A 23,772-nucleotide genomic window follows, 5' to 3' on the forward strand; every position below is an offset into this window, starting at 1 on the left:
GAGGTGGAGACCTGGTAGCACCCATGAACAGCACTAAGAAGCATGGCTTTTCTCATCCCAGTGCCCAGGGGGGTTGGACTAGATGATCTTTCGAGGTCCCTTACAACCCCTAACTTTCTATGATTCTACGATTTTATTATTTTCATGCCTGTTTGTGCCTGTGGTACGAAGACTCCTGCCCCTCTACCCCTTTTCCTGGCTGTCTGGGGCACTGAGGCACCTGTAAATTCCAGGCCCTCTCCATTCCTGCCTTCCCTCTCCCTCCTGGTGTTTGCAGGGCTGTGTCATGCTGTTTTCTTGGCTACTTTTTCCAGCCTCCTTTTCCACTGCCTTCCTTCTGCCTCTTCATCATTGTTCTCTCTTTTGGTGCTTCTGTCCTACGCTCACCTGTGCCACTCAGGCTCAGTTTATCCCTTCCACCTGCTTCCTTGCTCTTCTTTTCCTGGGACTGCAGCCCTGATCCGGATATGTACCTGCACACACACGCCCACACACACAATTATGCTATTTAATTTGAAAAAAACCACCCTGATTATTTATAAGAGCTGCAGGCAAGCTCTGGATTCAGGGCTAGGCACTGCAGTTTCGCCCATGCCACCCAGCTGCAGGTAGCCTCTGCATTCCCCTTCTCCTTCTGGCAGCCCCAACTCACACCTCTGTACAGCCAGCATCCTCCCTTCACCCCCAGGCACTGTACCCCAGGGACCCCACTTCCAGGGGTCACCCACCACCCTCAGCCCCCTCCCACTTCCACCTGCCAAGGAAGGTGAGGGAAGGGGCAGCTTGGCCCATGGTTTCCCCGTGTGGATTGGGAAGGCATCACTAGGCAAGATCAGAGAGAAGCCAAGCCAGGGTACGCAAGGAAGGGAGGGGAAATGAAGAAATATTACTTCCTTTTCACGTTTATTTAATTTTTGTATTTTTTTGTATTTTTTTAAGATCACAGAAGAGCAGAGCATTCATACATGTAAAGAAACAGAAACGAGATAACAGAAGTTAAATACATTGAGAAAAGAAAAAATAAAAAGCTTCTTTTTTTTTTTCTTATCCATCACTGAGTTTTGCTCATTCATTTCTTGGGTTGGGTTGTGTTTTTTGTTTTTTTTTTTTTTTGTTGTTGATTGGCTCTTTTACACACACGCTTGCGCTTTTATAATTTTGTTTCACAGAGCTAGTTCCAAAACCAAACCAATGGCAAAAAATAAAATGGCCATTTTTCTCGTTTCCTTAAAGAGAAGTTCAGCTCATGTCTACAGTGCTGGGGAAAAATATATATAAAGATATAGATATATATATATATTTATATGTATATAACACTGTTAATGAGGAGAGTTCTAACCACCCCACCGTGTAGCAAGAAGAAGGGACTGGCCTTCATTCTCAAGGTCTAGAGGATGAAACTTGGCTCCAGCTGGGAAAGTTGAAAGATTCTGGGAGGTGACAGTGGCACTGTAGAGGCAGGGTCCTGCTCTTGGCCCCTTCCTCCCCTTCCTGGCACACACGTGTGCTCCCTCACACACTCTCTCCTGCTTTCCTCGGGTGGTCACCACGTGGCTGTGTGGGCAGACAGAGCCATCGTTGGCAGCAAGTGAAGGAGCATGTGTCTGGCTGCGTGTGTGATGGAGGGTGAGGGAAAGGAGAGCACCTGTATGGTAGCCATGAAGACTACTGTAGCATGTGTGTGCTGGAGGTCACAGGGGGGGGGTGCTTGTGCGTGGCCAAAATGGGGAGCAAGTGTCGTAATTTCAGAGGACAGACCCACTTGGGAGATGCCCTGCTCACTAGCTGGCTCCTAGCTGGTCTTGGTCCTTGTCTCCATCCATGGCCCATATGTTATCCACACATCTGTTCCTAGGGCACAGCTGGAATCACTCCAGTCTCACACCCACTGAGGCCCATCACAGCATAGTGTGCATGGCCCAGGAAGCCAGGAGGTGAGTGCCTGATGCCCTGGGAGCACAGGCCAGGAAGGAAGGTCCTGCCCTACCTGGGAATGGCACTTCTTCATGGGATCTCTACTCCTTCCCCAGCAGTGCTGCCCAAGGAGCCCTGCTGAGCATGCTGCCCTCTGACCCGTGCTGCAGTTGTGTCCTCCTGACCTGCACTGCCCCTTCCCCCTCCTCTGCCCAGAAATGTCTACAAAGCTTGCAGGGAGGCTGAGTTGCTGTGGCACCAGCTAACCTGAGCCTGCAACAAGTGAAGGAACCCATTGCTTGCTACCTGTCTGGGCTAATCAGGAGAGCTGCTTCTCTTTTCCCAAACCCTGTCTTGGCTGGTCTCTCTGCCTCAGACACATCACCCCAAGCCACAGAGATACAGAGGACCATACCAACATATCCTCACCAAGCTGACTTCTCCTTTCCTGTTATGGTGACTGATTCAACAAGCAAACACTACATATTGCCCTAATGGGAACCAACCATCAAGCAAAATCTTGGGGGGAAGGGAGCTGTAGGAGCTGCCTGAACATCATTCTAGCAAGTTACAAGAAGGAAAAGAGAAAGGTTTTAATGGTGCAACACAGCTTTTAGTCAGCAGGAGACATGCAGTTAAGAAAAATAATCTTCTGGGCATCCCACTGGAAATGAAGCCACTCTAAGACTAGCGTTGGGAGGCCATGGTCTCCTCACTGGTGAACCTGGGAATTCTGTGCATGGATGATGAAGATCACTCATCCCTACTCTTTTCCATTGGCATCACATCTTGGAAATTACCATCCAGTTTCTCCACTTCCTTGTCTGAGGTTCTGCTCTTTCCATGGTACAGTTTGCTCCTGGCATGCCTAACTCAAGAAGTTTTGTGTACTCAAGTAAGAGAAGCAGTAAGATTGTGCACCATCAGAATAAAGAGAGAGAGAGAACTGCTCACACCCCCTAATATGTCCTGTGTAGGGCTGTCTTGCTTAGCCATCCTTGGTGTCAGCTGCTACATCATATCAAGCACCATGATGATTTGGGCTGCGGGTCAGTGTGCAGGAGAGGAGGTGGAGGTGTGAAGGGGGATAGGAGAAGAGCCAATTCCCTGTGCCCTCATCAGGGAGGGGTGAAGGTGTAAAGCACCGCACAAATGCTGAGCTGAAACATCACCTGGTGGCAGGGCTGTGAAGGACTCCTCTGACTTCCCAGATCCTCTTTCCCAAATGCTCCAGAATCACCAGGACTTGTTGCTGCTTCCCCAAATTTCTTTCAGATGTGCAGCTTGCACTCAGCCTGGAGACCATGCAGGCGTTGAAGGTGACTTTATCCATGCTGTAAGCTTGGACTTTCAGAATGGGGTTGCTCAGACCAGTGGCTTGGGCGCATGATCTGGTTGCACCTGGAGCTAAGAAGAACTGCTGGGGCTTGGATATATCTTGACCAAAAAGTCAGGCAAGCAGCAGTACACGAGAGATCTGCCCAAGTGGTGAACAGTCAGTGGCATGAGAAAGGTGTGCAGACAAAGACTAACTCTCAACACAATGCATGTCACCAATGAAATCTTCATGAATGGCACGTTAACATGCACTTGGTGCTAGCATGGGGAGACACAACTTCACTGGTGAAGAAAGCAGGAAGGAGGGGTAGGAGGGGGGTGCATCACTGAGCAACATACCCTCGAGCTGCAGAGCAGCAAACAAACAAGAATGAACACAGCTGCCAAGACAGAGGTGTTGGCTGGAGTGTCCCACGTCGCCCTTCCCAGCCATTCAGAGACAGGCATCTGCTTCCTTTTCCATCTGACCAGACACACGCTCCAGGCAACATGCTACAGTCATGCATGGAGGTCATGTGGCTCAGGGTGGCTGCTCTTCCCCTGTCCAGTTCCTTTCAGAAAGACTTGCCTTCACCCCTCCTCTTGGTCATCTGAAAAGGGTTAGAAATCTGCTACCAAGTATGGGGCCATATATTAAATCTAAGTCTTTGTTCCTCTGCTTGGACATTACCAGACATCTCATGTAACTCTTGTAATATTTACAAACCAATAGAAGAAATACAATTTTTTTTTCCTTTTTTTTTTTTTCTTTTCTTTTTTTTTTTCCATTTTGTTCATTTCTTTTTATAACACTAAATGTTAAATCTCCATCAACCAAACACAATTACACTGACAAGCTCAAGGAACTGGTGTCCCATTCCAAACTCCCACCTGTCCCAGTCCCCAACCAGCTGAGAGGCAGCAGGAAGCAAGAGTGCAGCTTTTTTGGGAGGGGACGGGGAAGACAGCAACATGAACATGAAGGTAAGGAGGAGAAACAGCTTCAGAGAAAAGGGCCTGAGACATGAGGAAACCCTTTGCAACATCTCTGTCAAAGAGAAAGGAGAAGAGAAAGAGAATGGGGAAAAAGCATTTGACCTTGTCTGGGTTCTCTCTGTTGATCTGGGCTCTCCTCTCAAGAGATGCTTTGAGCAATCCCTGCTCAGGAGAAGCAGGGGCTTGTCCACAGCACCCTGTGACACACTCAGCAGCTCACAGGATGAGCTTCTCAGACTAAATCAAGCTCCAGCTTACTCCCAGCCCTGACAGAAACAGACATTGCCAGGAGTAGGGATCCCAGAACTGCTGCAGACAACAGAAATACTCCAGGATGTGAAGCTTTTCTCAGGTCTGCTAATAACTGGCTTTATCCCTGTTTCATTGCCACGTGCAGAGGCACAGGATCTGCCCCGGTCTTGAAGGCAAGACCAGATCATAGCACCAGGGTTGTGGCTGTTTCCTCTAGGTAATTGGCAGATGGCTTCAAAATATGTGTGTCCTGCTTTCCATAATGTATTTCCCTTTAACCATAAGCCTCCGGGTCATGACATATCAAAAAATATCCTCCCCAAACTCCTTCACACCAAGAAAGATGCAAGACAAAGGTGCCAGGATTTGTGGCCACCACCACACCATATGGCTCTGATGTCTGTGAGCCTAGCACCTAGGAGTGGCCCCACTGCAGAGGACAACACGCAGGACAGACCTTACCAGAGCAACCAGGGAGACATCAAAGAGAGGCCTCAACCTAAAGGAAACGGTGGGCTTGACCCAGCCCTTAGGAACAACCTGTGACAGCAAGTGACTGCAGGCTGCCCACTCTCTACTAATAAGCCTGTGACAGTAAAACCAGGCATAGGTGCAGCACCAAGAATGAGAAATGGCAGCAATGTGGTGGTTTTCCCTTGTGCCAGTGTGCAGGAGGGTGTACAGCTTTGGGTTCAGGAGCCCTGTTGCAGCATGAAATCTGGAGTTGTTACTAAGACACTGAATGGCACTACACTCCCAAGAGGTAGGCATGAGGATGAGGTGTCTGAATGCTCTGAAGGATACAAGGCATTTTTTTTCCTGGGCCACAGCACACCAGTCTCCAAAGGAGATGCACGAGCCCCATCAATGATCACCCTATCTCTGAAGGGGGTAGATGTCCCTTGCTTGATACTTTGGGTGGATTTCAAGTCCCAGGTGCCTAGCTCTCCCCTCTTCCATCAAGGCACCAACATTCCCAGGTACGGCTTTGGGGCCTGGAGGAGCATAATTTACCACTATCCAAATCCACAGCAGATCTACAGCAAGTCTGCCATCACACAGACTTCAGCCTCTGGAGTCTGACTTAATATTTTCCTCGCTCATTCTGACTGCCTGTGAGGAGCCTTTGCCTGCCTGCTTAATTGCCTTTTCCTGCTGCTGCTGCCTGAGAAACAGCTGAGCTCAGCAGAGAGGAAGCAGGCACCAGCAGTGCCGCAGTGCACGGTGAAAGCTGTGCTGAGCTGCAGGGAAAGGGCCTTGGCGAGGGTGCTCCAGCCATGTAAAGATGGGAACAGGCTCACAGACAGCAATTCCCATTTTCCTTCCTGGCAGGAGACCACCCGTTGGGTGTCCCCTCCTGCGTGCTGCAAAGTTGCCAACCCCAGCTGTTTCCCCCTTGTCTCCCAGAGCATGCGAGCATGGCTGCCAAGAGTGTGGCTACTGTGCCTGTTCAGAGGGCAAAGATGAAAAAAATCAGCTTGCTGGTGCTAAAAAGCTCAGTGGTGCCAAGCACCTGCTGAACACGACTCTTGTGGGATGGTCACTCAACTTCTGTCAGATGACTGAAGTGCCTCACTGCACATCCCCCTCTCCCAAAACAAACAAAAAAACCCCACATGTGGCTACCTGATAAAACCCCCTGGTTTATCACCTTTGCTGCTGTGGATGCTAGGGCTCATGACTGGCCAGGACACCCAGAATTCTTCTCCCCACTGGCCCTGCCTGCACACATGCACTGCAGCCACTGCAACGTACAGCTTGGCTTCTCCCACTGCTTGCAGACCTGTTGCTGGCATGGCAATTTCCAGCCACCACCCAGCATTTTCTTAACCCTGTTTCTCACAGCCTGTTCTCTCCTTCTCCTCAGTCAGAAGCCATTGGAACATCTCCTGCTGGCAACTCCACATGTAATTTTGCCATAAGAAGTGTGATGGCAAGCAATAGCCCTTTTCAGCAAGATCAGCACTCTTCAGATGAGAAAAGAGAAAAGGGAATTGTGTTGCCTACTTCTTTGCTACACCACCTTAAGCGCCTTTATAAGCCCAGTATTTTGGCTCTGACATTTGTTTTTCTTCTTAGATTTGCAGGTTCTGGACATTTTCTGATCCTATGAGTTTCAAACGTGGAATTGCAAAGTGAGCTTTGTAGTAGAGGTGGTGTACAAAACACATACACGCATGCGTGCACACACACGCTCTCATCTTTATATAGCATATGTTGCCTTTTATAATAGGGAGGACAGTAAGAACAACAACAAAAAGAAGGTATTGGCTCTATTTTTGCATGACTACCAAAATGGTTAGGAATGACCAGATCGTGGTTTTCATGTTGAGGCATTGTTCCTACACACACGCTGTATCTACAGGAATGGCTGCCCCGTGATGTCCAAGGTCTCATCACTAACATCCCAGCAGCTCAGCCTCCCCTCTTCAGGAGTGGGTGGTCACACCCTGCACTCCATAGTGCTGGAGTCACGGTTTCTTCTGCTTATTTGGACAAATGCACATGTGTGCACACCCCCATGCACATGTGCAAGCACTCATGCATAGCAGGGACTGCTATGCTGGTACTTGAAGGCTGAGAGCCAGAGAGGTTGCAAGGTGGGAGAGAAAAAAAGGCTGAACAAGGGTGCAGACTGACTCATGCAAGCATGGTAGCCATGAGTCAAAAAGCCAGTGAGGACACTAGAGAGAGGACAAAATGGAAACCTGTGTTGCAGCTGCCCCTCTCTCCTCACCCCTCTTCTCTGCCTGAGTGATCTCTCAGCATCTTGTCTTACACTTACAAGGCAGGACATTATCTACAGCAGGATGAGCATATGTACACATGGACTGTTCCTTTTGCATGCTTAGAGAGAGCAAGAGAAAGAGAGAAAGAGAGAGAAGACGGAGCAAGAGCCACATGTACACGCATGCACGCACACACACAGGCATACACAGGAGAAAGACACCTGGTCAGATTGAGGGGGGAGAGGAAGAGGATTAACAAAAAGAAAAATATGTTTTCAGTAGAGCTGATACAACTTTAGTTCAGGCCAGTGAGCATGATGTTGCATGAAGAAGGGAACAGGGGAAGAAAGAGTTTAGTAAGGGCTGGGTTCACAGGAGAGCAGGGTGAAGTGAAGAGAGGAAGGGGTTCTTCACAGGACACCAGTATGCTGAGAGCTTCAGGTGACTTGCTCTGGTTTGTGGCTTTTTTTTTTTTTCTTTTACTTTTTTTTTGTTTGTTTGTTTTCAAAAGCATGAACTGACTGAGCATTGGCTCACAAAAATGACCCAGGGCATCCAAAAAGGTAAGTGGCTACAGACACTGAAGCAAAGACCTCTTTCCACAGAAAAAAGAGGAGGAGGGAAGGAAAGTGAGGGAGTATGGAAAAGAGGCAGGAGGAGAGAAAAGAAAAGAGGATCTTCTGTTTGATTGGCTTTGCAAGTTTTGTTGGGTTGTTGACATTGCAGCATCCTCCGGCAACGCGATCCTTGCTGGTGCCCCATTCTCTCCCTCGATTTGTGTTGCCTCCTAGACAGTCGGTGACTTGACAGCCGGCTTGTCAGGTTTCAGATTAAATGTTGCTGAGTATTCTTGGCTGTAATTTTTCCTCTCCCCCTTCTTTGCTCCTGAACACACAAAATCTGTGAAAGAAACAGTCCTCTCTCTGTCTCTCTCTCTCTCTCTCTCTCCCCCCCTCCTCTTTCTTCTCTCTCCCCTCTCTTCGCTCTGTCTCCTGTATAACGCGTTTTGTTTTGTGTGTTGTTGTTGTTGTTGTCGTTGTGTTGGGTTTTTTTTTTAATTATTATTATTATTATTATTATTTTTAATTCTGATTTGTATTAACATTTGCTGAGTAGGCAGAGCAGGGACGCTGCCAGCAGCCACAGTGGGACGGCCAAACTCATGGAGCCGTTGTCTACTCTCCCTGTGCCGGGTCCTGCAGGGTGCGAGAAGGGAGAGAAAAGAGGACAAAGATTACACAGGGCTGGGCAAAAGATGGGTCACACAGGAACATGGTGCTTTGCCCCTGGGCTGCTCCTGCCTAGCTGAGCCTCCATCCATGCCCAGCTGCCCACCAGCTCCTCAGCATCCACCTCTCCCACCCAATGCTCCGATAGCACGTGGGTCTCCCAAAGCAACACCCTCAAGCAGGCTTGAGAAATAGGGCCTGGAGCATGTGGGAAGGCTCAGCCCCAGCCCCAGCCCCAGCCCCAGCCCCTGACCCCATCCCATCCCATCCCATCCCATCCCATCCCATCCCATCCCATCCCATCCCTTTCTGTCCCTCCAGCTGGGAGCTGCTGGCCGCCTGGCCAGCCACGGCTCACACCATCACACGGTGCCACTCCCAAGCACCAGCCCCACTCCACACCTTCCTGGCTGTGGCCCTGGGATGGTGGTCCTCCTTGGAATTCTGTGCAGTAGTTAGTGCCTGTCTGCAGCCAGACACCATCTCTGCAGGGGCTGATTCATCACAGTGGTCCGATCAATAAAACATGGGCCCAGCCAGCGGCCGCCTACCCTCCCAGGGGCTGCGCTGCAATTATTTATTTCTTAATCGGGCCGTGGGCTGTCGTATTTATGGCCCTGTGGCAGGACACCTATGGGGTGGGGGTGCAGGGCGTGCCAGGGAGGTTGATTTTTCCAAAGGGTGGGAAAGGAATTTGCACGCACGGGGTCCCTGTTTCAGGGGGGGGGCAGGGAGGGACATTCTGCCGCAGCAACAAATAACGCAGCCTCGCTCCAGGAATATTAAGTGCTGACACTCCTGACATCTTCTCATTCATCCTCTCATTTACAGGTCCCCTTTTCCGGGTGGCTTTAAAGGCAGTGATGCTGTTTTAAATTCACCCTGCAATACCAAGCCTTGGCAGCCTTTTCTTTGTAGTGAGGCATGGAGGTGTGCGTGGCTACAGTTTTGTAAATGCACGCTCATGGTGTGCATGTACATGTATGAATATATATGAATATATGGAAATGTATATGTATGTATGCATGTGCATGTACACATATATGTATAGGTACATGGATATGTATTCAGATGTGTATATGCGTGTATACATGGACATATACGCACATACATACACATTTATATACATGTATATAAAAATGTGTGTAATATACGGTGTTTTACACAAAAAGGATGTTGTGGCAAGATATTGAAATGTAGAGATGGAAATGAGTCTATACACTGGGACTGGTCCTGCTGTGGAAGAAACATGACATGCTTGCTACCAAGGAGAACTATTTCTGGTGGCACGGGGGACCCAACAAACAAACAAACAAACAGGCTCTGTTCAGGAGAGCCTCATGGGACCAAAGTGCCATGGGACCAAAGGGCCTCTGTCCCTTTCACTTCCTGCAGAGTTTACCTGGTAAAAAAAAGCCCCTTTCTGCTGGGTGGAGAACAGGTACCAGAGGCTTGCTCAGCAGCACAGTCACTATTAAACTCTAGCTAGTGACTAAAAGGCAGCAAATCCAAGAAGGATGTCCCCAGAGCCCCTGAAATTCTGTAATGCTTTCATTTGTGTGATTTCTTCCTAATGTAGCCCATTACTTACTAGATCGTCTCTTTGTGACCCAATTCTATTCTTTCATTATCAAATATATGCTAAATTGTGTGGAAAATTTATATTCCATCTTTGGCTTCTTTTTTTCAGTTAGTCCCTGATTGTCTTTTGTGGCTTGTCACACAAAGCCTACGACACTGTTTTTTCACTCCTTGTTTGGTGACAGGAATTAATTTCCCCCTTAGAGCTCAGAAACAATTTTAAGTTCAGCTACTATTCCTACCTGATCTGTGTTTCAGAGAAAGCATTTTTTGTGGCAAAGTAATTGTGGGAAGGCTGTTTGGGAATACCTGCATCCTATACTGGCAGTGAAGAAGTCCCACAACATGATTCCTCTGTCCCAATATATAATAAAGAACACACTGTGTTACCTACAAAAAGGTTTCATCCATCACATTTTTACTATTTGGCTAAACCAGTATTTGTCTAATGCCTACAAGGACATGTATGTAACATATACATACATGGCAACAACCATCTTGCCACTCTTCTAGTGTGAACATGCAACTAGAGCAAAGGCACATACACCTATGGAGGCATGCAATGCACACCAAGCACAGCAGAGGCAGGGGGATGTTTGGCCTTGGCTGGGTACTGCTGCCTTAACAGGTCTAAGGGTATGGCTCCACTTTTGTGTGCTTGATGGGGGAGACAGAGGTATGGTATGGTAGAGACAACCTGCTGCAACACTTGGGTATAAGGGAGGACACAAAAGGCGTGGTGTGATGTAGGACTCAGGAGAGGGTCACACCAGCTCCTGCTCTGCCTGAGTTTGTGTGTGAAAGCTTGAGAATACCTGACAAGCCAAGACTTCCATCTCCACAGCTGAAATATGGTGTTTCACATTTCAGGTTTCCCTGCTAAGCTCCCTGCAACATGCCAGTGAGGCGGTGAGATTGGCCTAAATCTACCCTCTTTCAGTTTAAAGCCATTGCCTTCCCTTGTCCTATCGCTATCCTTGTGAAAACTCCTTCCACAACTTTCCTGTAGCCCTTTCAGGTACTGGAAGGCTGCTATAAGGTCATCCTGGAGCCTTCTCCAGGCTGAACAACCCCAACTGTCTCAGCCTATTTTCACAGGAGAGGTGCATCAGCCCTACATCTACATGCACACATGGGCATGCACATCTGCACCCCGACACACACACATGCACGAACTTTATAAGATGAAAGAGGGTAGATATAGGTTAGACATTAGAAATAAATTCTTTAGTGTGAGGGTGGTGCGACACTGGCACAGGCTGCTCAGGGAAGTAGCAGCTGCCCCCCTCCCTGGAAGTGCTCAAGGCCAGGTTCGATGGGGCTTTGAGCAACCTGGCCTATTGGCAGGTGTCCCTGCCCATGCAGGGGGGTTGGAACTAGGTGGTCTTTATGGCCCCTGTCAACCCAAACCATCCTGTGACCCTACGACTGAATCACCCCTCACCCCACCGCCCCATTCGCCCCCCTACAGCAGCAGCGCTCGACGCCGCGGTCTCCGGCGCCTCCTGGTGGCGGCCGCCACCCCCTGCACCGCCTTCCTCTCCACCCCTTCTCATACCGGAGCCGCCCGGTCCCGGAGGGACCCGGGGGTACCAAGCCAGACCCCGAGCCAAACTCCCTCTGCGTCCCAGCCGCACTCTTCTGAGCTACTCCCGGCTGACTTCTCCTGCCCCCGGACTCGGAGCTCAGCCACTCCCGGCCCAAGCGAACCCCGCGCTCTCCCTGTGCTAAAAGAGCTAAAAAGCGACGACCTCTTTCAGCGGGGGCCCTTTGGCGCTTTTCCTGCTGGCTCCCACTTTTGTCACCTTCAGCCTGTGCCCTAGGAATTCGCTCTGCAAGCTAATCTCCCCGGATAATCATTCCCCTGCAATTTGGCAGCGCTGCGAAGTTCGTGACCACGCAATGGCTTTGAAAGGGGGGGCTGGGGAGGGGAAGGTTTCTTCCACCGCAGCCAGGGAAGGAAATTGGGTTTCTGATGATGATGAGTTAATATGAATACCTGGCAGCATTTGGCGAATAAACCCTTAAGGGACCCCAGACCCCAAACGGCTGACCGAGTCAGATCACATTAATCAAATCAAGAAGGAACAGACTGAAAATTGGCAAGGGCAAAACAGCTGCACTTCTCTTCCTTGCTCCAAATAGGAGACATTTCGATACCCGCTGCAGATGCAGGTTGGACCCTGCCAGGGTTCCTAGCCATGCTGCAACAGCCTCACAGGACACCGTGCCCCATGTTCCTGAGGGTTTGACTGTGCCCATGCATTCAGCCTGCATGCTCTGCACGGGTGCCCCCATGCAGAAGGCACCCTTGGACAAGACTGAGAGAGCCGTGGTTCAGGGCTGAAGGGAAACATGTGCAGTCCTTCTCCCACTCCCCTCCCCAAGGCAGGGTAACCCTAGCTGTGTCCTTCAATTTAACCCAGGGAAAGCCAGAACTGTGCCACCATGACCTTTCTGCTCCTGCATCTAACAGCCCTGTGCACCAGCCTCACAACACAGAGGCTCCAAGGGGCTTTTTGCTGACATTACTGTGATAACATCTCCCCACTTTCACGCAAGGATGTAGAAGGGGTTGCGAGGCCATGTAGTGTGGGACTTCAGCAATTTCACCTGGTGCCTCACTCCCCGGCAGGCAAACCCTTCCACACAGCACGAAGCAGAAGCATTTCTGCCTGCTCTTGAGTGCAGTGTGCTGCCAGAGCTATAGCAGTCTCATGTGCAGAGCCAGGGGCACCTGCTGCTGCCAAGGCTGCCTGACCTTTCCCAGTACAAGGCCCTGTTTGCTTAGCACTTCACAGGCAACAACAGGGCAGGTGGAACAATCCCATGGGCTGATTTTATTCTTTTTAAATGGAAAAGCAGCAGCCAAAATACTTCTGCTGCGTCTGAAAGCAAAGCTTGAGGAGAAAAAAAAAATGTTCATTTTAATCGTACAAAGAACATTTTTCGTACCTGAGCACTTTTCTGCTCTGATGCTTTAGCTCAGAGCCCTGCAGCAGTACAGAGATTTCCTTTTTCAGAAAAAGGTAAATAGGTACACAAAACTATTTTGCTTCAACACTCTTGGGGAGGGTGTCCCCATAGACTTCACACATCTTAGATGACTTCCTTGGGACCACCTCAGGGGGTCAGTGCTTTGTCCCCTCACAGGTTTTAGGCCCCCATACAATTGGCACAGCATAGCTGGGCTTGCCATGCTTGCTCCTCCCTGGAGGGCTGGAAGCTCAGCTAACCTGGGTTTCACCATAGGGGACATGGGTATGTATGCTAGTTTGCATGGTATAGCTGTAATGTTTAGGGTTTTGGGGGGTGGGGTGGGGTTGTGTGGGTGTGGCTATGTGGTGACTCATGACCTTTTCCTATTCCTGTGAAGGGTGTATGGGAAGACAAGGCAAGAAGGATGGTAGGGCTTGGGTGAGATGGTAGAGTGAGGAGTGATCACAGCCAACCATGGCAAAACTGCAAAGTCAAGAGCTTTCCTTTCCCCCTTATCAAAACTACCCTGACTACAAGACAAGCACACCACAAGAAAAGACCAGCTCTACTGGGTCAGTCCAAGGGTCTTGCCTAGCTTTCAGTTTTCTTCTGAGAAAGCAGAAGCTGCACTCCTTGACAGATCCATTTTTTTTTCTTCCATGAACTGGTACAGCAACTTTTGGACTGCCTGAAGACTTCCATAGCAGCAATCTCCCTCAACTTTTAAGAAGTACAGTAGCAGTCAGCTGCCTGCAGTAGTACTAAATTTGGGTGTTATGTTCTCCTGTGACTTCAGGACCTTGGCATTAACAGAAGCCTGGCACGTTGCCTATTACTAATTGCTACCTGAACCAGCTAGATTAAAAGTCAGTGACTCCTTGCTCTGCAGTGTCCCCTTCTGACTACTGGAGAGACAGGCTAAGGAAACTGCTCAGAGTGGAAAGAATTAGCTGCAGTGTATTCAGATCTCACTAGGAAAGAAAGAGGTAAGGTTTTTGTCAAGGAAACTGTTAAGAAAGAGGCTACCCAGCGTCAAGAGATTGGTGGCCACTGAATGCTCAAGTCCTGAATTGCAGAGCTGCAAGTCTCTCTACCAAACCTCGGGCACAGATGTCACTGAGTCTTCAGGGGATGCTACACAGGTGGCTGAAGAGAACAAAATGTAGTTGTGAGAGGACCTGATATGGTGCCCCCCAAGGCTGTGCAACTGAGGCTCCAGCAGTACCTCTTCCTTGGCACAGACTCAGCCTCCAGAGAGGAGGCTAGATGCAGAAATCACTGAGTGGGGAGCAGAATTCTGAGGTCTGACTTCTGTGGGATGAATAAAAAAGCCCTTTTCCTCTCTGCCTACAAACCTTGAATTTATAGTGCTATTTGAATGCACAGTCTTGGAGACAACAGTCACTGAGATCAGCAGGTTCCTTGGTAGCCCTGCCTCATGGCTGCCATTGGCCCCTCAAAGCCTTAAGTGCCCATTTGGGGTTGGGGGCTGCGAGGAGGTGATATATACAAAAGGAAGATTATATCAGGTCAGAGGCATAGGAAAAGGTGGCTGTGATGAGGGATATGGACTGAGGAGATACAAGCTTTGCACTTGTACCAGCACAGGGCTACAGCACAGGAAACAATACTGGAGACAAAAATTCAATTGAAATGTCAATATGGACATGCATGCCTCAGGATACCGAAGATGGCAAAAGGAGGAGGTGTCGGACAAGTGTGATGACAGGGAAATGTAAGAGCTGATGTGATTATGCAGGAACAAGAACAGATCCTGGGCGAAGGGGAGATGAAGGGAGGAAATTAAACTCACATCAGGCCATAGGGAAGCAGGGATGGTGGCAGAGACCCAGGGGAATGACGGTGTTTATGGGAAGCAGGAGCTAGTACCAGAAACGCAAGGGCAAGGAGTCAGTACCAGCTCCGGAAAGAACTCGAAGAGAAAGAAAACTGGGAATTCCTACACAGCTGTTTAGGCTCAAACACCAGCAAATAGGTGTGAAGGAGGTGCGGGACGTGCAGGGGCGTACAGGGCTGCCAGCCTGGCCCTCGCCCCGGGGGTCGAGCACAGACCCTGCGGCTGGCACACACAACCCCTCCCGGCTCTCCCCCCATGGCCGCCCCTCCGCAGGGCCGGGGCCTCGCTGCAGGGCCCTCCCGCCTCCTGCGAGAGGAGCTGCGGGGCCAGGACAGGACGGGTCGGGGGAGCCGCCGCCGCCACGAAATCGCCGCTTCCCCGCAAGGTGGCAGCCGAAAGCCACCAAAAAAACCCCACCAAACCACCTCAAAACAACCACAGACTGAGAGCACTGGGAGGCCCACACCTCCACCGCGGGCTGGGAGTATCAGGGGCGGGCCGTGGCACTCGGGGTCAGGGGCTGCGCACACCTGCGGGAAAACCTTGGGGTTCTGCTCCAGGCGAGGGAAAGGGTGACGGCTCTGCATGCCCTGAGCTGCTCCTGCCTCAGGCAGTCCAACACAGTTCTGGTTCTGTGGCACCAATTCGGATCCATGCCCGTCTGAATCTCTTCTCAACAACTACTCTGGTATCCTCGGTGAAATTGCTCCGGGGAGCAGACCTGACCTGCTGCTTGGTCATCCCCATCAAACCCGAGACATGTAGCCACTACACCGGCAAGAAGCAGGGCTTGCGGGGAGTGCTGGTAAAGTTTCTAGCCTGTGCTGCTTCCTCCACACAGATACTCCCCCTTCTCTCCCCTCACTCCCTCCAGTTTGATTTTGCAAAGCTCCTGAAGTGGCCTGAAAGCGACAGGGATGGAGGCTGTGCCACCCCTTGCCATGCCACCCCTTGGTGAACTGGCAAACCAGGTCAGACCTGCAAGCAAATCCTCACGTCATCCCTGCTGCACTTCTCTAAATTATGTGACCACTGTGCTCATCACCAGCAGAAACTGAACCTATGCTTTTCAAGGTGCCCAACACAGACCCTTTAATAAGGGGTCATTTGAGATGCAGGCAGAGAGCAGATGCATCTCTGGTTGATATCCAGAAGAAAAAGAAAATCAACCACCCATCTACACATTTCACACCCATATTTGCCAGTTTAGAATCTTCTTTTGGGTCCTGGGTCTCATCATCCAAGTAAACCAAACCGGTGACAGGAAAAGGGAGGGACAACGGCTGCCAGTTTTTCCTCTTACTTACAAGACTTCAGGGCTTGATATATCTCCTGGGGAGAGCCCATAGAGAAGTTTCAAAGGGCATCAGAGAGCTATAGGCTCCTTTTGTGCTTTGGGGAATCTGCCCATGGGATCCTGTCAAAGAATGCAAGGTAAAACCTGGTGTAAGAGGACAATGAGTCCCCTTGAGTTTCTAGATGAAAGTGAGGCCAGGAGGGGGCATGGGACTAGGGGGACTTGTCTGTGATAAGAATGAGAAAGAAAAACCTCTAAAGGAGAAGGTGCAAGGGCAAGGTCTCTGTCATCTCACCCCCTGGGGCCTGGAAGGGTCTTAGGTTTTACACTTGCCAGCTCTTCTACAGGAAGTAATTTTTCTAGTCTGTTGACTCTCTTGCCACAGCTTCAGAAGATGAAATCTTTATTGTCATGAAGGCTTAAAAGGAAGGAATACTGTTAATTCCATTTTCAAGGTCATACTTTGAAAGTTATTAATTTCTTTCTTCCAGGGCTTTGCACTCTACTCTGAGGCTTTAGGGATTAGCAGCTTCTACTTACTAGGGTTCATGGGGGCTTTTTTCTTACTACTTTCCTGCGTCGTCACCTCCTTCCTCTTTAAGAAGAAGACATGATTTTTTTTATTCCCTGTTCTTAATGTTGAAACTATATTGTTCATTACCCATTCTCACTACCAGTTATGCTCCTGTAATTAAGACTTGACTGTGGCAACAGTCTGGGTTTTCTAGAGGTGGAAGTACCACTGTGTAAACTTGGGAGGATGCCCTCCAGCAACTCTCCAACAAGATTAAGGAAATGTCTCTAGTGCCTATCAATCTTAGCACATGGTTTAATGTATTTCAGAATTTGCTCGTGCTTTTTTAGCACTGAACAGTTCTTCCCTGTGTTGTGGAGCTCATTCACGGTGTACTAAGTATTCATCTATCATACCTCATGTCTTAGTGAAAAATCCATTCTTTAATGCAGTGCACCCATTCTTCCCTGAGGTCGAAAGAATATCCCTGAAATTGTATTTCTCAGTATCTTACTGAGAAGGTGGTGGTGTTCAAGAGCTAGCTGCATACACCATTTATCTGGGAAGTGGTCTGCAGTAATCATACTTTAGAATTGAACTGTTACCCTGGCCAGGGAGGCTGGTGGTGGCTAGAAGACCACCTATGTTGCAAGGTTACACAAATCTTTCATCACCAGATCTGTCCTGTAGATATCAAATAGTTCCAAAGTTTTTTAACAGCTGAAAAATTGTTATATTCCATTTCCACAGCAGCTGCAGATTTTTAAAAAAGCAACAAAAGGCAAAAAACAAAACAAACAACACTTGGCAAACTACTGATGCAGAATCAGTTACTTAAAACTGCTTTGTCTTCAAATAATTCAGCGAAGACTCTCATCCTACAAGCAAAACATCAAAAAAATACACAGAACGGGATTTTTCAGCCTCCACCACAGGCAACATCTGAACTTTTTCTTCCTAGCATACAGCAATCCTTTCCCTGCTCACCTCTGTGTGCACGTGTATAGCACAGCAGACAAAGGTGATGCCAGCATGCAGTCCGGTGTCTCAGTAGGGAATAAACAGCATAGCCCCCCTCACCCAGAGCACATACAGCCCTAGGAAGCAGTTTGCTAATTGGAGGCTCTGGAACCTCTTGAAAAATTAATATTTGCATCAGCTTTATTTCTGTCTGTTTACCCACTTCCTCCCTGCTATGGTTTTCCACAAGCTTTGCTGGATATTTGGCATGAGAAAGATTTGTGTGGCTGTGAGCAGAAATGAAGAGGGAGGGACACACTGAGGGGTGACTAGAAAGGAGACTGGAACAGAAAAAGAACTAAATGGGGGGTGGAGTGTGACCAGCATGTTGGAGGTTGCTCTGGTACTGAAATCCAGTTGTACCACTGCCTCTGCCCTTCCTGTCTTCTTCCTCTAGTACCTAAGCCATGGTGCCTCCCCCACCTGTCCTTGGGGTCTTCTTAAGGGATACCACTGCACTCAGAGACTTCTCTTGCAGTGAGCTTAGTGGATAACAACCCTTGTCCCCATCCTTCCTTGCCCAGGAGTGGAATAAGCTAGCAGGAGGTTTCAGTGATCCTTCATCAAGGGCTGCTTGTGAACAGTGAGATGTATGGGATCTGTATCATGTGCTCTTCTCTCAGCATCTCAGTGAATTAGAGATTTCATGGGAGTCAAGCTGGGCCCACTTGATGGTGTCTGTCTCTGAAGTGTGTGGCCTAAGCAAATACTACATGGAGTAGTTTTCACCCAAGTAGAGGTGTGTGTATGTGTGTGCAATTCCCAAGTGAGACTCCTGGTCACCTTAACACCCTATGAGTGCTTGCATGGCTTTTATGCTTGGCCAAGGGCAGGAGGAAAGCAGGAACAGAAAGCCATAGTGGGTCCCACAGCCCATTCCCAGACCAGTAATTAAAAAGGGAAAAGTTACTGCAGCTTACAGAGGCAGCTGAGATGGCCTTCAGCTGGATGAGTTCAGGCAATGGAAAAGATGCCTGCAGCCTCTTTGGTTCATCCTTCAGATATTCCAGGGTGCCTGGAAATTGCTCAGTGACTGTGGGATGTGCCTCCAAGCTGGGGTTTGTGTGGGTACTGTGCATATCCACACTCCTGGCTCAGGAGTGTGCTCATCCATCAGTGTTACACAGCCAGGCCTCACTGAAGCTGCTCTGGTTATAGCATACCCTTTTCCACAGCCTGACTCCTTGCTCCTGTCCATTCCCACCTTCCCCACACTGCAGAGGGACATGCAGGCGATGGTGGGGAAGGACCAAGCACATTTCTCCTTTGTTCATCCTGCCATTAGGCCTTCCCCTTTCACAGGGGAGCTCTGCTGACAGACCTGCTCACCCACAAGAGGGAAGGCTTGCCAGAAGCACTATGCTTTTTCTGCAAGCCTGACTTCTTTGGAAGCACTGCCTTTTTCCCTGCGCACCCCCCCTCTCTCCCAAATCCCACACCTCCCTTCTCCCGGTTGTTTTTGTTTTTAGAGAGAGCGCTCAGACAGCTGTATTAATCATGCGAGCCCAGCCATGTGTAATGTGCTTTATCAACAGCAAAGCAGACACTGAATGGCAACCAGTTCATGAGCAGGCCTGGTGCAGTGCCTGAGCTGGGAAGATAAACCTTCTGCTTCCCAAACCAACTTACCGTCATGGGTTAGTGAATGGAGAGACTGTTCACTTGGGACAATAACCAGAGGGGAGACCAATATGTTAGGCAAATTCTTGATTGGTTTACACTTGAAATGGGAGAGGAGGAGGAAGACGAAGGTAGGGATTACTCTTTGGTCATTTAGTCCCCAGGGTGAGAGGAGTTTTTTTGTGTGTGTCAGCAAGACAATAGTGGTTGTTCATCCTCCTCCTCCCTGACCTCCCCACTTCAGTCCCAATCATCCTGTCTGGCACCTCAACATGGGAAGCGGAGAGCGAGAGAGCAAGGATTTATGTACATTTGCTGTGCAGTGGGTATAAGTTGCCTTCAGGAGGAAGGTGTTCAGCTGACGGCTTCGGAAACTCACCTAACATACAGATGTTATCAGACTACGAGTATCCTCTGGGCTGGGGATATCTGTCTCAGGAGGGTTATAGCCTGCCTGAGCTCTGCTCTGCAGCGTAATCTGCCCACGCTACACTGCTGACACTATCAGTGTCCTTACTGGACAACTGATTTTCCACAGCAGTTGCTCTTCCACGGGTGTGTTTATAATCTCTGCAGTGCAGTTGTTTCTTTCCTCTCCCATTGGTTTCACCCAGCCTCCACTTTCCCACCTGACTGCTGTCCCCTGACCTCTTTCACAGGTTTGTTCTGCATGCATGCAAAGCCACTCCTGTGACTACACAGACCTTGAATGCTTTCCTTATCCCAGTGCAAGGACCCAGCTCAGAGGAATATCTTTCTGGGACTTCCAGTCTCAGTTCCTACCCTCTGCTGCTGTTCTTCCTCACTTGCTGGATTCTCCACTTCATTGCTACTGGAGAGGGTTATGCAAATATATGCAGCCCAGGACTCATTTTGGAATAAATCAATCTAAATTAAAATTAGCGAACAAAAAGTACAGAAAAAGATCAAGCAATAAAACCATTTCTCTCTCTTTCCCCTTGTGTGTCTCTTTTTTCTTTAAGAGAGCTATTTTTTTTCTTGCTTTTTGGGGGGGAAGAAGTAGCCTGGATTTGTTTTTTCGTTGCTTTGTTTTCTTTTTTAAGCAGTTTTAGCAAACAGAAAGTGTCTGTTGCCATCCAGAAAAAACCATCAAGCAAAGCCAGCAGCTGTAGTAGAAATAATTCTTGGCATTTCTCTTTTCCCAAAGATACTGTTTCTAGCTATATACCTACTAGCCCTTTTGGAAGACACCATCATCTTCTCTGACTGATTCTATTCACTTTTAACCACATGGTCAAAATAAGATGCAGTGCCACCCTGTGCCTGGTACCTATGAAATCCCAAGTAACAATTAATATGAAGGTGGCCATCTGCCTTCACCCTGTCTTGTCCTTCCTGTTCTCTTGGCCTGGAGCCCCTGCAGGCTTGCCACCCAATGCATTCCAAGCCTTCAGTGCCTGCAGAACTGGCAGAGACAGACATTGACCCCAAACAGCAAGAGAAGCTTGGCCTGCTTGACCATCCACCCTGCTGAGCCACCCCCTTCTGCACTCACCAAATGAAGAATGAACTCTTTGGGAAATCTGTCTGGATACCACCAGTAGGTAGCAAGGAGAGTGCTTTCCTGCCCAGGGTCATGGGCTTTATGAGGTGCTGCTGCCCAAGGCTCTGACAGCTTTTAGGGATGCTCCAAGTAGTCAGTCACACGCGACTGAGGCATGACAAGGAACCACGGTCCCTGAATGCCTGAAAATTTATGGAAATACCAGACATGATCAAGGCTCCAAACACACCCTCTGCACTTGGTTCCTAAGGCTGTTATTTTTTCTCTGCTGACCGTTTCTATGTTATGATCATGATGCTACAAGAGTGGCTATTTTGGGCTGCTTATCCTGCAGGTTCCCCAACTCTTCCAACTATTTTGTTGCAAAGGCTGCAAAGGCTTGGGTTTTCACTGACCCCTTCTTGGAGCCCAGCTGAGAAAGTACCACTGGCCTCAAGGAAAAGGGCTGCAGACAGAGGGGTTCTTTAGGGGTACTGGGAGGGCTGGTTTCTGTGGACCACTCAAACACCACTTCCTAGTCAGCAAACCCTCATAATGTGTTAACCCTTTACAGTCAGTACTCTCAGATCTATTGCCCCTTAGTTTTGAAATATTCAACTGTTCATCCTTTTGCCAAAGCAGATCCCACTGACACGAAAGCTGGCTGCTCAGCAGACTGACAGGGCCATGCCCAAAACAAAGCAAAAGGGGAGCAGGGATGGGTAGAGATGACCACTGACAAAAGATGAGCTCTCTTCTCCACAGCTAGAATCCCCACAGAGAGGGAAGAGGACCGAGAGGGTATTAGAAAGAAAGATGCTCTCTGTTTCCCACTTTGGTCATCAGACCCAAATGCACATCTCTTTTCTCACTTCCCCTCCCATCTCCCACCCACCTGATGAAGGCATTAGTGACAGTACAGGCTACACGGGCTACAGCTAAATGGAGACTAGCTACAATCTACAGTCAGACAGGGTCATTCTCCGATCAGTGAGCCTTTTAGCAGAAAGACAAAGCTTCTCTCTCCTTTTCCCTCCCCCTCCTTGAGTTACTAACACACTATTGCTATAAATCTTTTGCCACCCTGTTAAAGGCCATGACTGGACTTTGTCTGCTCAGGCCCCATGCTTGATGCCCTGTGGATAGTTCTGGATGTGCTGCTCTCCAGAACACAGGGCATCTCCCTTGCAGAGCTTCCAGGGCCATCAAGCTAACAGTGCTGAGAAAACCCCTGGTTAATCTGTGTTAAATCCTCATTACAAATCTCTGAAGAATATTTGCAGATTTTGAAGCCCACCAGTCTAGCTAAGGCTTTCTGATATGGACACTGTATGCTATCAGGAGGGAGGGACTCTATGTTCAAAGGGCTAAGAGCAAGACATGATGGAGAACAGAGATGGAGCAAGAGCAAGCACCATAATTGTGATAGGCCCCTTTGATGTTCAATAATGATCTCACTTGCCCTGCCATTGGCAGGTGTGGTGTGAAATGAGAAAACTCTCCTTTTCCAGAAGAAATTTCTTTTGAAAAACAACCTGATGATGCAGTAAGGCCTTCTTTGTGACAGCCAGGTCTTGTGTCATCCCATTATAATGTGATGTTTCAATGCAGACAGGAAGATGCGATGATGTGGCATCATCCCAGAAGACATTTCAGGGCATTTTGAGTGCCTAGCTGCAGTATCAGGAGGCCTGGAAAATTTACCAGGGACAATTGCATTGAGAGCTGAATGAGCTGGGCACCACCAGCCTCATCAAACTCTATAATGGAAACTGCCTCATCAAACCCCAGTCCCATGATGTTAAGTTGAATGGTTTCCTTCTGAGCCTCCAGTCTGCCTGAAAGCAAGATGTTTTCACAGCAGCTTGCTAATGATAGCAATGCCTACAGTGCTCTTCATCTCAAAACACCTTCCTTTTAAATTAATGCTCAAAACCCCACTGGGCAGGGAAGTGTTACTGAGGCTTAAGAGAAATGGAAATTGAAGGAGAAAGAGGGAGGAGGCTGTGATTCTGGTCATTGAGGAGAGGCTTATTTGAAAACTGAGCATCTCAGAACATCAGCTCATAGGGAGAAAAAAGGTCTGGGAAGAAAACTTCATGCCCAATGTTTCTTCAAGGTGAACAGCAAAGTAAAAGCAAATGTTGAGGTAAGTGCCAAGATCTGTGCTGAATGCCCTCACTGGAGAAGCTGGTAGGGGCTTTCAGAAAACAAATGCAGTCCAGAGTATTTAAACTCTACTTTTCTACTCTGTAAAATCCTCTTTGTACATCCTGGGCCACTGGAGATATCCCAGAACTTGGTAACACAAACTCCTGAAGACCCCTCACAGAAGTGATGTCACAGCAGGATATCCTTCAAAATGATCTCAGAAGACTGGGGAGCATTAAAAGGAAAAAATATAACAGCTTCAAAGACAGGGGGAAGTGTGTTAAGAGGTTGACTAAAGCTGTGCAGAATGGCTTTGGCAGCTTGATTAGGAGGGGTATTTGGTATGGAAATCCTGGCCTTGCTCACTTGCACTTTTTGCTTTATCATTTAGCTTAATGGGCTACTAAGTCAAAACCAGCTGTAAACAGGACTAGCTATGAAAAAAATTAACACTGTCTCCCCATGCAATTTAAGGATACATATGAAAAAAATTCGTTAAAAGAAAAGAGTTTTCCATCAGACAAACATATTTGTCATTGACAATTCTGCTTAAAAAAGAACACGCCGAATTGGAAAACTTCTCAAAACCTTACATTCCAAAAAGCCTTAGCAACTTTAATTTCATATCCAAGCACAAGTTTCATTTGCAATACATACAATAATGGTGTTTAATTAGATTTATTTTTCCACACTATGTTCCCAATGGCGTACTTTACTCCTTTTCTCAGCACCTTGAATGTTATTTACAAATCACTCCCTAGGATTTAATTGTAATGGTAGCTTGATTTCTATCCCCCTCCTTTTTTTTTTT

General features: G+C 48.5%; 1 protein-coding gene across 2 annotated transcripts in view; it reads right to left on the minus strand.

Annotated features, from left to right (window-relative positions):
- Nucleotides 1–886: 886 nt before the first annotated feature.
- LSAMP (limbic system associated membrane protein) overlaps nt 887–23,772 on the minus strand; it is a 316,978-nt gene continuing 294,092 nt past the window's right edge. For both annotated transcript variants that reach the window (XM_071760036.1, XM_071760047.1), the window contains one exon: nt 887–8,404. In XM_071760036.1, the coding sequence (XP_071616137.1) occupies nt 8,307–8,404 (98 nt within the window). In that variant the 3' untranslated portion in view covers nt 887–8,306. The remainder of the gene's footprint in view (nt 8,405–23,772) is intronic.

Source organism: Heliangelus exortis, chromosome 1, assembly GCF_036169615.1.
Source record: "Heliangelus exortis chromosome 1, bHelExo1.hap1, whole genome shotgun sequence".
Taxonomy (NCBI): domain Eukaryota; kingdom Metazoa; phylum Chordata; class Aves; order Apodiformes; family Trochilidae; genus Heliangelus; species Heliangelus exortis.